General features: G+C 44.1%; 1 protein-coding gene across 4 annotated transcripts in view; it reads left to right on the forward strand.

Moving 5' to 3' along the window:
- The window catches only part of METTL4 (methyltransferase like 4), an 86,092-nt gene that overhangs the window by 46,420 nt on the left and 23,902 nt on the right, over window positions 1-15,770 (forward strand). For 3 of the 4 annotated variants that reach the window (XM_029591087.1, XM_029591084.1, XM_029591086.1), the window contains 3 exons: window positions 6,641-6,815; window positions 7,053-7,159; window positions 7,473-7,564. In XM_029591087.1, the coding sequence (XP_029446947.1) occupies window positions 6,641-6,815; window positions 7,053-7,159; window positions 7,473-7,564 (374 nt within the window). The remainder of the gene's footprint in view (window positions 1-6,640; window positions 6,816-7,052; window positions 7,160-7,472; window positions 7,565-15,770) is intronic. The other variant, XM_029591085.1, reaches the window with a different exon arrangement.

The raw sequence follows: 15,770 nt of genomic DNA on the forward strand, positions 1-15,770 counted from the left end.
ATAGAAGCAGTCTTTGGTTGTTTTGTTGATATGTGCCTTGAAGTTTAGCCGGTTGTCAATTATCACTCCTAAGTCTCTAACTTGTGTGGTAGGTAGGTTGGTAGAAAAAGTAGTATTAGTGATATTGTTTTCAGGAGAGATGAGTAGGATTTCAGTCTTGGATGAGTTTAAGATGAGGTGTAAGCTGTTTAGTAATTGTTTGATTTTCTGGTGGCATGATTCCCAGTAGTCAAGAGTTTTAGAGTATGTGTCTTTGATGGGGATGATAATTTGGATATCATCTGCGTAAAGGAAATACTTTAGATTGAGGTCGGTGAGAAGTTGGCAGAGAGGAAGAAGGTAGATATTAAATAGAGTTGGAGATAATGAAGAGCCTTGTGGGACTCCTATGACAGAGTCAAATCTTGAGGATTCTTTGTTTTGGAGTTTAACTTTGTAACCTCTGTTATTGAGAAAGGTTTTGAACCAGGATAGGACGGTGCCGCTGATTCCTATGGACGAAAGCTGGTTTAGGAGGATGGCATGGTTGACCGTGTCGAACGCTGCGGATAGGTCTAACAAGATCAGTAGGAAAGAATTTCCTTTATCGAGGCCCATTAAAATATGATCTGTCAGCGAGGTGAGGAGGGATTCTGTGCCTCTATTTTTTCGGAAGCCGTGTTGTGGGGTGAAGAGAAGATTGTTGTCTTCAATGAAATCTGAGAGTTGAGAGTTCACTAGTTTTTCCATGATCTTGGCGATGAATGGGAGGTTAGCTATGGGGCGGAAGTTGTTGGGGTCCTTCGGGTCAAGGTTAGGTTTCTTTAGGAGCGGTGAGATTGAAGCCATTTTGAGATCATCAGGGAAGGTTCCTTGGGCTAGAGAGCAGTTGATGATATTTGTCAAAGATGTGGCTATTGTGTCTGGAATAGATAGAAGAAGTTTAGAAGGGATGTGGTCTGCAGGATGAGACGACGGTTTCATTCTTCTCAGGATGGCTTGTATCTCAGTGGAAGCAACGGGTTCAAAGGTGTTTAAGCTGGCGTTTTTGTGGGCAGGTTGTTGATGTGTCTGGAGGGCGGCGGTGTCGGAAGGCAGTTGTATTAAGAGATTGGTGATTTTATTTTGGAAAAACTGAGCGAGTTCTTCAGCTTTGGATTGAGCCATGTTGCCGGGGATTTCTCGTGGTATGGTCTGAGTGAGGCTGGAGACATAGGCGAAGAGAGCTTTGGCGTCAAAGACCAGGTTGTGAATCTTAGATGCATAATAGTCTTTTTTTGATTTTGAGGTGAGGGATTTGTACTGATATAGTGTAGCTTTGTATGACGAGATGGTGGTGTCGCAAGGGGTTTTACGCCAAGTCGCTTCTTTTTTTCTTAAACTTTGTTTTAGTTTCCTGAGTTCGATGGTGAACCAAGGTTGTCTGTTGGCTGCATTGGTGTGAGATTTTTTTGTAGTTGAAGGACAGAGCTTATTGGCTATATTTTCTGTTATGTTGTTCCAGGATCGAATGGCAGTGTTAGGGTCGGTGAAGTCTAGTAGGGGGAGCTGTGAGACCAGCTGTGTGTTAAGGTCTTCTGGGGAGCAACGCTTCTTGTAGTGGAATGAAGGTGAGGGGATGTTAGGAGTGTTGGTTTCTTTCAGCGCGAAGGAGGTGGAAATGAGAGTGTGGTCTGACCAAGGAACCTTTTTGTTCTTCAAGTTGGAAGTGGTCGTAATGCCTTTGTTGACGAAAATCAGGTCCAGGGTGTGACCCGCTTTGTGTGTGGGTTCGTTGATTAGTTGTTGGAATCCCATAGCAGATAGGGCTGTGAGGAGGGTTACGCAGCTGTTGGATGGTGAAGGATTGTCTATGTGCAGATTGAAATCTCCTAGGATGATTGCTGGAGTATCCAGGTTGATGAGCATAGTGGTGATTTCAAGGATGGGGGAAACATTGGATTCTAGGAGCCCCGGGGGGGCGTAGACAAGCAGGATTTGAAGATGTTGTGAGGTAAAGAAGCCGACTTCCAGTTTTGAGTTAGAGCTGAAAGGATGTTGGGAGAAGTTCAAGCTTTTTTTGGTGGCTAGAAGGATTCCACCTCCTCTTTTTTTCAGTCTCGGAAGTGAGAAGACATCATAGGACTGTGTGGGTAGTTGGTTTATTAAAGCTGTATCTGAGGGCTTAAGCCATGTTTCGGTTACTGCACAAATATCAGGCTTGACGTCGGTGAGATAATCATTGAGAATTAGGGATTTTTTTGTTAGGGATTGTGCATTGAAGAGAGAGAGTGTGAAGAGTGAGAGGCCTAAAAACTGAGGGATTGGTGTAATCAAGATAGGGGTGAGGGTTTTTAAGTTCTTGTGGAGGGCTCGTCTGGCGGATGTTCTTATAGATGGGAGGCGGTGTTGTAAAATTGGTATTGGGAGCACTAGAGACATTGTGGATGGTTAGCTGGCTGGTGCCGTGGGTAGGCGGAAGGCAGATGGGAGGAAAGGCTGGAATTAGGAGATAAATAATTAGTTGGTTAGGGCTCTGGATGAGCGTAGGATGGTTGCTTGCTGAGAGCTTGCTGAGAAGGGCGCTGAATGTTTGCAGGATGGTTGCTTGCTGGATGTTTGCTTGCTGGATGTTTGCAGGATGGTTGCTTGCTGGATGTTTGCAGGATGTTTGCTTGCTGGATGTTTGCAGGATGTTTGCTTGCTGGATGTTTGCAGGATGGTTGCTTGCTGGATGTTTGCAGGGTGGTTGCTTGCTGTATGCTTGCTGAGATGGCGTTGGCTGGGCGCGGTATGGTGGTTGCTGGGTGAGAGCTGGAGGAACGTGAGCAAGATGGACGCAGGGTGAGCTCTAGTGAGGTATTGGAGTGATGCTGCTCGGGGAAGCGAGAGACGAAACGAAGGGGCGAAACAAAGGGGCAGGCCCCTTTGTTGCGCTCCTTAGGCGCGCGACGCTCGGCGCGCGGCGCCTAGCAAGGTGGGATTTAAAGCCCTGCCGGGCTCCTCTGGTTGGCTGCCTTTTTTATTTTGGGCGGGCCTTGGCGCGTTTCTCTGCTTTTTTTTGTTTTCGATGCGATCGCCGGATTGGGCCTCGGCGAGCGCGGCTGGCGTCGGGGTCCCCCGGGTGGGGAGGCCGAGCACTAACCTGACCTTCCCCCGGTGGGGCTCCGGCGCCGGTCGCGCAGGTCTTCGGGTCGCCGCGTGGAGAAGGAGGAAATGGCGCCTGCAGTCGGGATTTAAAGCCCTGCCGGGCTCCTCTGGTTGGCTGCCTTTTTTATTTTGGGCGGGCCTTGGCGCGTTTCTCTGCTTTTTTTTGTTTTCGATGCGATCGCCGGATTGGGCCTCGGCGAGCGCGGCTGGCGTCGGGGTCCCCCGGGTGGGGAGGCCGAGCACTAACCTGACCTTCCCCCGGTGGGGCTCCGGCGCCGGTCGCGCAGGTCTTCGGGTCGCCGCGTGGAGAAGTTATGATAGGAAAATGAAACATCACAAGCTCTGGAAGTTTGGCCCTTGGAGCTGACCAGCTGTGAAGCATGTCCAAATGCACCAGTGGAGCTGCCATTGGTGGTGACCTGGACAGTGGAGGAGTGTAAGATAACAAGCCAGAGAAGGCCTACTTTGGAGCTGATCCTTCTGAGGCTGAAGAAAGTGACTGTAATGACAGCCATGAGTAGAGAACAACTACCTAGAGGCCCCCTAGGTCAGTTTTGAAGGAACCTAAGACTGTTACCCTTGGAGAGATTTTTGTAAATATGATATGATCGCTCTGTGGACAAATTTATGATTTGTCTACACAATTTAAGAACTCCTTTGGAGTTAATTTTCAAAGGTTGTAAGCATCTAACTTTGGGAGTTAGGAACCTAAATCAGCCTCTTTGAAAACTGAATAACGCTGAGCTGTTTAATTTAGGAGCCTAAAAAGTGGACATCTGTGGGGGGTGGAGTTAGGGAATGGGGAAAAAATGTTCACACTGAGCATTGGTTCCTAAATCTAGGCAAATGAATTGAAGGAATGAAAGAGTGGCCTAGGGGCCGATGTAATAAAGGCACGTAGAAAGTGGGCGCTGAACAGTCAGCGCCTGCTCTCTTAACATGAGCATGGTGCCCCAAAGGGGGCTAACGTGAACCCAGACGGGTTTCGTGACTGCCATACGCCGGTCACAAAAACTGACGCTGATAAACCTGGCGTTGGTTTTAGTCGCTAAAAATCAATGCCGAGTTTATCGGTGTCGGTTTTCCTTACTGCCGTATGGCTGTCACGAAAACCGACGCCGGGTTTATCGGCGTCGGTTTTCGTGTCCGGCTTACGGTAGTCACGAAAGCTCCAGCTTTGTACCGGGATTCCTGCGCAGACAGTTGACCAACAACTTACCGGCTCTGGCCAGCAACAACAGCGCCGCCTCCAAGCTCCCTGGCAACTCCTTCAGCCACCTGAAGGAGGGCTCGGTGAGCACGGCCCTGCTGAACAAAGGTCAGTGCCAGTTCGGCCACGGCTTCCACGAGCTGCGCAGCTAAAACAGAGCTGTGCCGCACCTTCCACACCGTCGGCTTCTGCCCTTACGTCACGAAAACCGATGCCGATAAACCCAGCGTGACTAGTTCACTGAAAACCAATGGCGGGTTTATCGGCATCGGTTTTCGTGGCTGTCCGCCGGTAACGAAAACCGACGCTGTTAAACTTGGTGTCGATTTTTGTGATGGGCCCGATTGTTAATTTTTTTTTCTTTTCTTTTCTTTTCATTCTTTTTTTGATGCACACATCTATTAACGCCTGTTCCTGGCAGGCGTTAATAGATGACAGTTAAATGTGCGTCGGAGATGCACATTTTTTTTTGCATTGGGAGTGAATGCCTAATAGCCTCATTCACATTTATTTACATGTGAAGAGAGCTATTGCATTCACTCCGCGTTAGACGCGCATTGAATAGGCAATAATCCCCTTATTGCATTAGGGGATTGATTAGCACCTATTCTACCCGCATCCAACTATAAGTTCCCCTAGTGATTAGAGCAGTGGGTTGAGAACCAGGAAAGCCAGGATTTAAATCCCGCTTCTCCCACTGATGTTCTTTGTGACTTTGAGCAGGTCACTTTCCCCTACATTGTCCCAGGTAAGAACATAAAAATATAAGATACGTCATGCTGAGTCAGACTAAATTCCACTGAGCCCAGCATCTTGTCTCTGACAGAGACCAATCCAGATCTGGCATCTTGGATTATCCAGTCCCCCAGTCTCGTAAGGGCCTTCTGTAACTCATCATAATCCGTTCGTGTTTTAAAAACTTTGAATAATTTCATTTCGTTTGCAGATTTAATCACCTCACTTGCTCCCTTTTCAAGAGCATTTATGAATATATTAAGCAGCATTGGTTCCAGTGTTAATGCATAGAAATATAGGTCAGTATACAAAAAAAAATGTAAGTGATACCTTTTTATTGGACTAAATGCATTTCATGGCTAGCTTTCAGGTAATACGCCCTTTCTCAGGTCAGAGCAAAAAATGAGGTTACCTGAATAAACACGTCAATCCTAGAAAATTAACTATATGTGCAGATAACAATATCTTTTACTCTGACCTGCTTATTGGGCCCCATTTACTAAGCACAGAAAGCCAAATGGAGAAAAATCTTTGGTAACTAGGCTCCACATCTGGATTTGAAGAAGAGAGGATTAACTCCACTAAACTCACTAGAAATGCATTAAGTTAGTCCAATAAAAAGATATTACTTTACCGAATATTTTTTTCTGACCTATACTTCCTTGCATTAAAAATATTAAAAGAAATAGCCAAAAGCTTAGCTAAAGAGCTAGCAACAGGTTGGACAGATACAATATTCTTTATCTTTCAGAGGTGTTCATATTTCAGTTTTGCCATCAGAACCTCTGTTCCTTTTCACTATTATTCCTTAATTCAGAAATATCTCAGTCAACTGGGGTTTGTAATCTCTGCAGGGTCTCACCTTAATTTTTTTTTTTTTTTTAACAAGTAATGATCCTAAATAAATATCCACAGTTTTCATGGAAAATATTTGCCATTGTGCAGTGATGTATGCCATGTAATGTTCTCCCCAAAAATAATGATTTTCAAAAATAAGTTGGCTTCTAAGCATTTTGATGAGATTTGAAAATAAAGCATTTTGTTGATCCTTACTCAAAAGTGACTCTCTTTGTGCTTCATAACATGGATGCAAGCCAGATGTGAATGGCTAAGTGATGAAATAACATTAACTTAAGTGGAAGCAGCAAGATAAAGAGGATTTAACTTTCTAGTTTCACATGTCCAAAGCAACCCAGCATTGGGACTGTTAGTAACTGTGAAAATTGCAATCTTTTTTTTATAAATATCTTGTAGCTAGGGAAATCAGTTGTGCATAAAACTAGATTTGTAGTTTGTAACTGAATAAATACGCAAACTAAGACTCCAGAGGACTAGAAAACTGGTAAAAGGAAACAGAGCTGGCTGCCCATGTCATCAGGGTAACATGGATGTGGCCACTAGATGTCACTCTTGTCTCACTTGTGGATCATTCGAACTAGCTGTGTGACAACAAGACTTGCTCCTTAATGAAAAATTGTCGGCTTTGCAGTGTTTGTAGAATCTTTCTCACAGTTAGGAGTTTCTCTTCCCCCGCCTTCCCCCTATTGTTGTTTGTTTGCTAACTTGTTCTCTAATATGTTAATACAGATATGGCCATTTGTCTTCATGGCAAATCCAACAGATTCCCATACCGGAGCTGGCAGCCGCCGATTGCCTTGTGATCACCTGGGTGACAAACAGACAGAAACACCTGCGCTTTGTTAAGGATGATCTTTATCCTCATTGGTCTGTGGAAGTTCTGGCTGAATGGCATTGGGTTAAAGTAAGTGCCTAAGCTGATTTCTTTATACCACAAAACATTGCATTTCTGTGTCAGTGTGCTTCACCCCAACCTGCATTCCTCACAATAGTAAGAATGAAAAAAAAAACCAAACCCAACATAACTGTACTTCACCCTTTTCAGGCAAGAATGCTAAGCTGTAATTGAAAGAATTATTATTTTTTTCTGTGCATGACGTTTCAATGTGGAACCTTTCCTGACACATTCCTTTTCTTGCAGATTACCAGAGCCGGGCAGTTTGTGTTTCCATTAGATTCCACACACAAGAAACCCTATGAAGTTCTTGTGTTGGGAAGGTGTAGACGAAGCACAGACTCGCCTTCGAGGTATGGGGCATGCAGCTTTCAAACTTAATGTACCGGATCTTTTGGCACCTTTTGTAAATGTGCCTCTTGGACCGCAAGAAAACATTTTGCTCTTTCTTTTACAGTTGATTTTGCGCCATCTCCTGATTATTTTGGAAATTATTCTTCTTTCCATCCCTACATGAGACCGTCTTCATGTGGCAATGACTAAATGGCTTCTGTGCAGTGGCACATTTCTTTCCAAGACTGTGTGCATGTGAGGGCAAACTAGAACACCATAGCACTCTTTAAAAATAATGTGACATTCCTTTTTCTGTCTTGATTGCTTCAACAGGGAAGCAGAGGCGGACGTGTTTCCAGTTCCCTATCACAAGATAATTGTCAGTGTGCCTTGCATGCTTCATTCATATAAACCTCCACTTACTGGTATGTGCTTCCTGACAAGGTTGGATACATTGAATGGTTACAGAGGTCTAGAGAAAAAAATCAGTGAAATAGTATTCATTTTGTTTAATGGCTGTATAGCTGTGAGGCAAAGCAGGTGCCAACTACCTAAGTAGAGGGCTTAAAGTGATCCAATGGGATCAGAACTAGAATTGGACAGAAAAACTGTGTTCCACAATCATGATAACAAATTCCATTCATAATCGGGGAGGGGAGTGGGCTATTTTCTGCCATGTGGAGTTTATCTAAGATGATCAGGGACCTTTTCGGGGCCATGTTTTTCTCCAGTTTGCAGAATTCTTTTTTTCACAATTCATGACTGTGCTCCAATAAACCCTTCTTGCAGGAGAATCCTTTAGTCATGAACAGGGTTTGTGGTCGTTGCCATGGATTTTGATTTATCGCCTCATCTATAATCAGAACTGTTCCTGCTTTCTTGTTGAGCTCTTACACATCAGTGAAATATAGGTTGTTCCCAATTCTGTGGAATCAAGGACCATGTTGGTGTCTGTTAGGGAATAAGCTAGGGTCATCCAAGCTCATTTCACCGAAGACCTCGTATAATAACTTGGGTTCCAAGGACTGAAAGGTGAATCATTCTACTGCTTGGGCCAAGGAAGTGACAGTAGTGGTTGTGCCTCTATCATTGTGATCATCCATCCCATAATTAAGAAATAAGCATCTGAAATAAATGATGCCAAAATGTCATTTTTTTCCCTAAGTGTCATTTTTTTTTTCCTAAGTGAGTTTTGAAGCAGTCACATTGCATCAAAACATTGATGTTGAATCACTAATTTTTCTATGCAATCAAATTTAAAATGACCAATTTCTAAATACCATCACCATACCACGGCAAAAGATGCTGTAGCCTTAATTATTGAGAACAAAGAGACCTCATACAAATGTGGCTGGGTTACCCTTTGCAGTGCCCAAAACGCCACTCAGGTTGTGCGGTGATAACTTTTCTGAGTGCACCGTCATCAAAGTTCAAATCATCGGTCTCTTTGTTAAAGGATGAAAGTAAGGACAACTTGTGTCGGTTTACTAGCAAAAAGTTAGGCAGTGAGAAATTATCATCATTATTGTCATAACATTTTACTTATCGTAGCGTTGGTAGCGTTGTAGCGGAGTGTGCAGTAAGGATATAAATGTTGGCACTGGCCCGACACGGCTCGTGTTTCTTGCACCAGCTTCCTCAGGGGCCTCACAATGCCACTACTGAAAATAGAAATGCACAGTTAACAATTCCTTACTAAACTGCAAAAAATAGAATCCGCAATGCTTAATACCTACGATTCCAAGCACTGCCGCTCTGCTCTGCTACTAGGCTGCAGCTATTATTCGGGCAGCCGGATCCGCCATTTTGCTCAATGATTATATACCTACCGCGATAGGAGGAACTCATTAATTATGACGTCAGAGGGAATTAACTCGAAACGGACGGAGATACTAGATAAGCGATGTCCATTCAACAGAGTCGTTCAAACCATTAGGTGATGCATACTGTGTTCATAGGATTATTTGGGCATTAACAAACTTGTGAAACACTTGATCAGCAACTGCTTAGACCAGATCTGTCTCACAGGTGATGCTTTTAGATGTACAGGTAAAAACCCATTCTGAATGGCACAACTTCATTTTTCACCATTTGAATGCATGTTGTGATTTGATGGGTACCCTGCTGGTGGTTGCCAATTATGTTATGCTGCTTATAATTATTACTATTATTTATTTTAAATTGTGTCCAACAGAAAATTCCCACAGACCAAGCATTACCCTAGTAAATTGCTAAAGTTCATGAGAATTTATGGCTGAGTACTGTTCAGCAGGCTCAAATATGTAGCTTTTACAATCTGTGAAGATTTGTTTTGAAAGAGTAGTTTTACTAAATCAGGAAAAAGAGACTAGGAGAAGCCTGGTGCAGTCCAAGGAAGCTGCAGCTATCCTGATTTGTGATACTAGCAGGCAAAATACTTGCACTATTTTCATTTGTCAGCAGAGAGCAGTTTAGCCACACTATTAGGCTGTTAAGAGCAGTATGAACCAAAGTTTCATATTGGAGGAGAAACAAACTTGCCAACTCACATGCATCCTTTATGTTTTAAGTAGCAGCAAAGACCAAAACATTGGTATTTATTATTATTGTCCATCATTTTGTTGCTTGCTGCTATTGGAAAGAATATATTTGGGTGCACTTGTAGCTTATTAATGAATGATTGTATCAATTTATTTCTCTAGTTTACACTGGAGAACAAGATGCAAATTAAAGTAAGCCATCAAAAAGAGACATTCCATTTCCTGCAGTGCCTTTAACTATGAAATCATGACTGTAGGGGTTTTTGGTGAGCCGTGCTCTGTGTTTAATGTTCAAAGCTTTAATATGTCATTATAAAGGTACTTAAACTACTTTGCGCAATTGTTTAAAGTGAAATTATATTGCTCATGGTTTTGATTCAAATAACAGCAAGCTTTGCCTCTGGTTAAATTTATTAGGGCTGGAAAACTTCTGCCTAAGAGGCAGTTTTAGGAATGTCCACCTTGCAAAAGAGCATTTTTCAGTGAGCTTTCTGATTGCAGATGTTATCATACAAGTTCCTTCTTTCTTTTTACAAGTTGCCATTAATAACGCGATAGTATACAAAAATTAAAGATAGGAATTTTTTAATTTGAAATGTGTAGCACTTTCTTAGGCAACTTTACAAAAAATCTGTATTTGACAAAAACCTTACATTTATTGCTACTTGAAGATGCAAATTATGTCTGAAGGGACAGGCAACCTAATTCTAAATTGTATTTTAGACATCTGTATCATATCAAGTGGTGAAGTGAATATGCACAAACGTAAATAGTATACAATATCATTTTTTGTGTTCTATATAATGCTACTAGATTTCTGTATTATTACCATTCCCAGTTTATCAGTTCTCCTAAAAACTAAACAATATTGTTCTGATTTGTTTTCTAATTGCTTCATACATTTTTATAAAAGTAACTTCAATTAAAATCCAGATAGAATGCATAGGTTGAGACCAAAGAATGTAATTAGATGGAACAAGAAACAATGTCCTAGAAATCCCATTTTTGCTGACTTATCTGTCAAGAATTTCATATATGCTTCTATTCTTAATTTTAAAAAAAGTGACCGTAACTTTCAAACTGGCGTGCAGGCTCACTTTGGCGCGCGTATACTGGCATGCGCCCAGATATGCAGCCATTTTACAAAATAGCCCGGCCACCGTGCACACAATTTTAAGTTTGCAGGTACCCAGGCGCATAAATTGGGTTTCTACCGCGTAGAAACAAACAAACCCCCCCCCCCCCCCCGGCCTTTTTGGAGGGGTTTAAAGGGTCTGGAGTAACTGGGGAGAGTGATGGCTATTAAACCAGGGGGGTTTGGAAGATCTAGCTCAAAACCTGCATGCGTCCATGTCATGACCACCAGTTCGTCCACCAGTTCGCCCAGTTTTGAGCTAGATCTTCCATACCCCCCTGGTTTAATAGCCATCACTCTCCCCAGTTACTCCAGACCCTTTAAACCCCTCCAAAAAGGCCGTTTTTTCGTTTTTTACAGTTACACCTCCTCCATAGCAGAATTAAAGTGACATGGCAGAGGACCTGGGTGCAAGCCGGGACACATAAGTATTTATCGTGCAGATCTCTTGTCCATGCCCTGAAACGCCCATGCCACCCCCAGACCATGACCCTTTTTGAAATCGAGTGAGATGTACGTGCAGCGGGCGTTACATATGCATCTGGGTGGCTTTTAAAATTCATTTGGCACGCGCAAGCCCTGCACATGCCAGGCTTTTAAAATCTACCTCAGTGTGACTGCTTTGCAATACTTCAGAGATATACATGGCAAATAGTATTACTTATCCTCATCAGTAAAAGCAATTACTTGGTTATTATTTTAAAATTTCTTTAATAAGGAAGTATTGTCTGCTCATATTTTGATGCTTAGTAGGAGTTGCAAATGGCAGATTTTCTTTCTGCTGGATGGTTTTTTTTTTAAGTTTAAGTAATTTAACATTTTTTTAAAGTTTAGAAACAAAGTTACTTTCCTTCCAAGCCTCATCTATTACATACTTACAGCCACCTTGCCTTCTCTCTGCCAGCATCAGTAATGAATCCCAAGATGGATCTTTCTTAGGGATGTTAGGATACGGTTTCCTCTGCAGCATGAGTACTGTAGTGTTCATCAGGAAACATTGCTGGGAGTAAAAATGACTTTCTCATCTCTGTGCCACTCCTCTGGACCTTGCATCTTCTGCTACCACTCCTCGCACACTTCTCTATCCCATACACACATACACATGCTGTTATACCAGGTGTCCCTGCATATGCCACTGCCTCACATCACCTCCTGCTACCACCAATACTCCATAAAACAGACATAGAACTTACAGCCTTCCTCGTGAGCTAGTCCCTCTACCTGCCTTCAGTAGACTCCAGTGCCTGAGATCGACCCAACTTAGATCCTGCTGCCTACTGACTCTGGTTGCCTAGAATATTTTGTGATTGCTTGCTTTTTAGGGTTAGAATATTTTTTCTGAGTAGATAATATTTTTTCTAGCTCTGTAGGGGGCCTGCAGCTAAAGCTTTGTAAATATACAGTTCTTGCATCCAGCATCAGCCACCTGCCCACCTTGCTTCCTTTTCTTATATATTAACTGACGCCTGCCTGGAGGTGGGAGCATCAGAATATAATCTTTGGTATTTTTGATGTAATGGATATATAAGTAGCGAAGTGCAAGGGAAATAGTACATTGCAATTCTGTGGGGCTGTAGTTGTAAAATTAATCCAATGGAAATGTCAAGGTTGCCATATCTGTGCCCAGCTATCTGGCCTTCAGACAGAAATTACCAGATTTAGGGCTGAGCTACAGTTTTCTTGTTTTTTTTAAAAACAGCAATTGGGCTACAATATCACTGGCACAGAAGCCTCTAAAAAGGAGGAGAGTCCATCTTACTGCAGTCTCAGAAAGAACTCTGCCTTGTCCTATTCGTCTGCAAATATTTAAGTACACATGTGTGATGCAGAAGCAACCTCTGCAGAAGTCCAGAAGAGGATTTAAAATAATGAGGGAGACCACTTGTCATAAGAACCTTTCAAGAGATGGCAGAGGCACCTAAAAGAAAACCAAACAGATTCTGATAGGGGGTGCCATAGTGAGGGATATAGAGTTGGTAAATAGCCATATGGAGAGGAATGTCTGTCTTCCAGATGCCAGTGGTAGGGATGCACCTAATTCACTCCACCACTTGCAGTGATCTTCACATTATATCAATCAAATTGGACCAAGATGTCCCATCACTGCTATATATTATGCTAATATTTAATTAATTGATATCAACTTTTATGTCATACCAGAAAATCTGGTTCTAATATTATTCTAAAATTTTAAGAATTTTCAAACACAAAAATATTTTTTAGAAGGAGTTGTAAATTTCATATAATTATTAATGCCCCCGGCACTATAGTAGTTTGTAATATAATCATCAACTACCAACCACCTCCATATTTTGCTTTAAATGCTCATATATAATGTGCTTTCAATAAAATGGCATACATTTTCTTAAATATTTTCTTTTTAAATGGTTTTTTTCTATTATTCCACACAGTTTAACATAAAATATGATTGAACCCTGCCTAAAGTCCCATATTCATGAAAACAATCCCAACGTGTCCATGTTTCAAACAAACCATCCTTCCTCAGGGGGGTGATGTTCAGCGGGTCCTCTCCATGAACCATAGCTCTTCGACGCGTCCTCTCTTAATGCGACATGTTGTTCAACAAGTACGCCATTCATTCATACCCGGCACGCACACATGTATGCCCGATTTTATAACTTGCGCGCGCAGGTGCACGCAAGCTATAAAATCGGGGGTCGGTGCACACAAGGGGGTGCACACTAGTGCACCTTGCGTGCGCCGATGCCCTCGGGCTTCCCCTATTCCCTCCCCCTAACCTAACCTTCCCACCCCTTCTCTTAACCTTTCCCCCCCAGCCCTACTCTAACCCCCCTCCCAAATTTTTATCAAACCTTTTGCGTCTGCCTGGAGACAGGCACAGGTTGCGCGCACTGCAACCTGCCGGTACGCGATCCTCCGACACAGCGGCAAATGGCCGCTGTGTCGGAGGCCTCTGGCCCTGCCCCAGACTGCCCCGCCCTACCCACGCCCCGCCCCACTCCACCCCTGGACTGCTCCTTTTTGCAAGACGAGGGACTTAGCATCCCAGGGCTTTATGTGCGTCGCCGGGCTTTTATAAAATAGGCCCGGTGTGCGTAAGGCACTTTACGTGCGTAAATCCACTGGATTTACGCACGTACAGCTTTTAAAATCTGGCCCAGTATGTTTTGTCATGTGTGCAGAGTTCATGACGTGTGTGCATGTGCGCACATGTGCACAGCTTAGAGATAATAGTGGTACTGGCAAAGGGAAACCAATATGATTTTCCAAATAGGTGGCTGAAAAAGATAAAGGCCAAAAGATTAGCATTCAAGTAGTGTTATGGTCACCGGCGGCGGCAAGCCGCAACCGGGGCCAAGCACTCACCAGCGCGGCAGACCACTCCGCTCTCGGTGACTTCTGCAGTGTCGACGGGCTCGTCCCGTGGTGGTTCCTGCTGCTCAACATGGCCGCGGCGTCGGCCAGTCTCCTGCTCTCTATTGGCTCCGCCCCCGCCGAGCTTCCTAGGGCCGTGCACGCAGCAGTAGCCGATTCTTAAAGGGGCCTTGACAGGAAATGGATGAACACCTTCCTGTGTGCTCCAATGGAGGTTAGACTATTTAAGGCAAGGCCTGGAGCCTCAGACCTTGCCTTGGCTTCTTGGCTGTCATGCTTGTTCGTGGTTCCTGTTTTGATTCTCTGTGTTCGATCCCTGGACTGGCTGTGGTACTTTCTGGCTCTCGACCCCTGGACTGGCTGCGGAGTATTCTGGCTCTTGATCCCTGGACTGGCTGTGGTACTTTCTGGCTCTCGACCCCGGGACTGGCTGAGGAGTATTCTTCTGACTTTGATCACTGAACTGTGCTTATCTCTCACGACCTGCTAGAGGCGCCAGCTTCTGATTTCCCGACCTGCTGGAGGCGCCAGCTCCTGATCTCATGACCTGCTGGAGGCGCCAGCTTTTGTTCTTACGACCTGCTGGAGGCGCCAGCTATCTGGATTACATGATCTGCAGGAGGCGCCTGCATCCAGATTTTCATCTATCACCAACAGTGACCCTCGGGATTGGCCTCGCCTTCCGACGGTGGGACTTACGTTCATCGCTGGACCAAGGGTCCACCTCTCAAGGTATAACAAGTAGTACAAAACATGTGAAAAAGATGAAAAAATTGGAATAAAAATTAGCAAAGCTGAGAGACAAAGAAAGAAATCAGGATGGCAAAAACACAAAGAAAAGATTGCTAAAGAGGTAAAGCGAAGTGACAAAACAATTTTTAGGTGTATCAGAGAAAGATGGAAGGAGATAGGTGAAATTTGTAAGATTAAAGATGACAAGGAGCAACATATGAAAAGAGACCATGCGAAAGCAGAAATTATAAGCAAATACTTCTGTTCTGTTTTCAGTTAAGAAGACCTTGGAGAAGGACTGCTGAGGATTGGCAAGGGTACAGATAGGAGTGGGGTCGATATCAAACCATTCACAGAAGAGAGTGTATAGAAGTTGCAAAATTGAAGGTAGCCAAAGCCATGGGGCCCAATGAGCTACATCCAAGGAGATCAGAGAGATTCTGCTGAAGGATTTATTCAATAGATTATTGTAGACAGGAGTGGTTCCATGGGATTGGAGAAGGGTGGTTGTGGTTCCTCATCACAAAAGTGGTAACAGAGAGGAGGTGTTGTGATGCGGCCCGTGGCTGGAGCCATGAGCCGCCTCTTACCTCCACGGCCCGGAGGCCGCAGCTGCCAGGACCTTCCCCGGCCGTACCAGGCTTCTCCTTTGCGGCAGGAAGCCACCCCCGCACTGCCATGCTGCTTCTTCATCGCGGCAGGAGCCGCGGATTTCGGCATCCTCTTCGCGGACTAGAGCCATCGCCCACACTGCTTCCTGATAGGCCTGGAGGCCTGCTCCGCAGCGGCAGGATCACCGCCTTGCTCCTCCTTCAACGTCGGGGCCTGCACAGCAGTTCCGGCTCCTCCCTACTTCAGCGTCTGCAGGGCTGCTGTCCAGGGTCCTGC

Source organism: Rhinatrema bivittatum, chromosome 2 (assembly GCF_901001135.1).
Source record: "Rhinatrema bivittatum chromosome 2, aRhiBiv1.1, whole genome shotgun sequence".
NCBI classification, from domain to species: Eukaryota; Metazoa; Chordata; class Amphibia; order Gymnophiona; family Rhinatrematidae; genus Rhinatrema; species Rhinatrema bivittatum.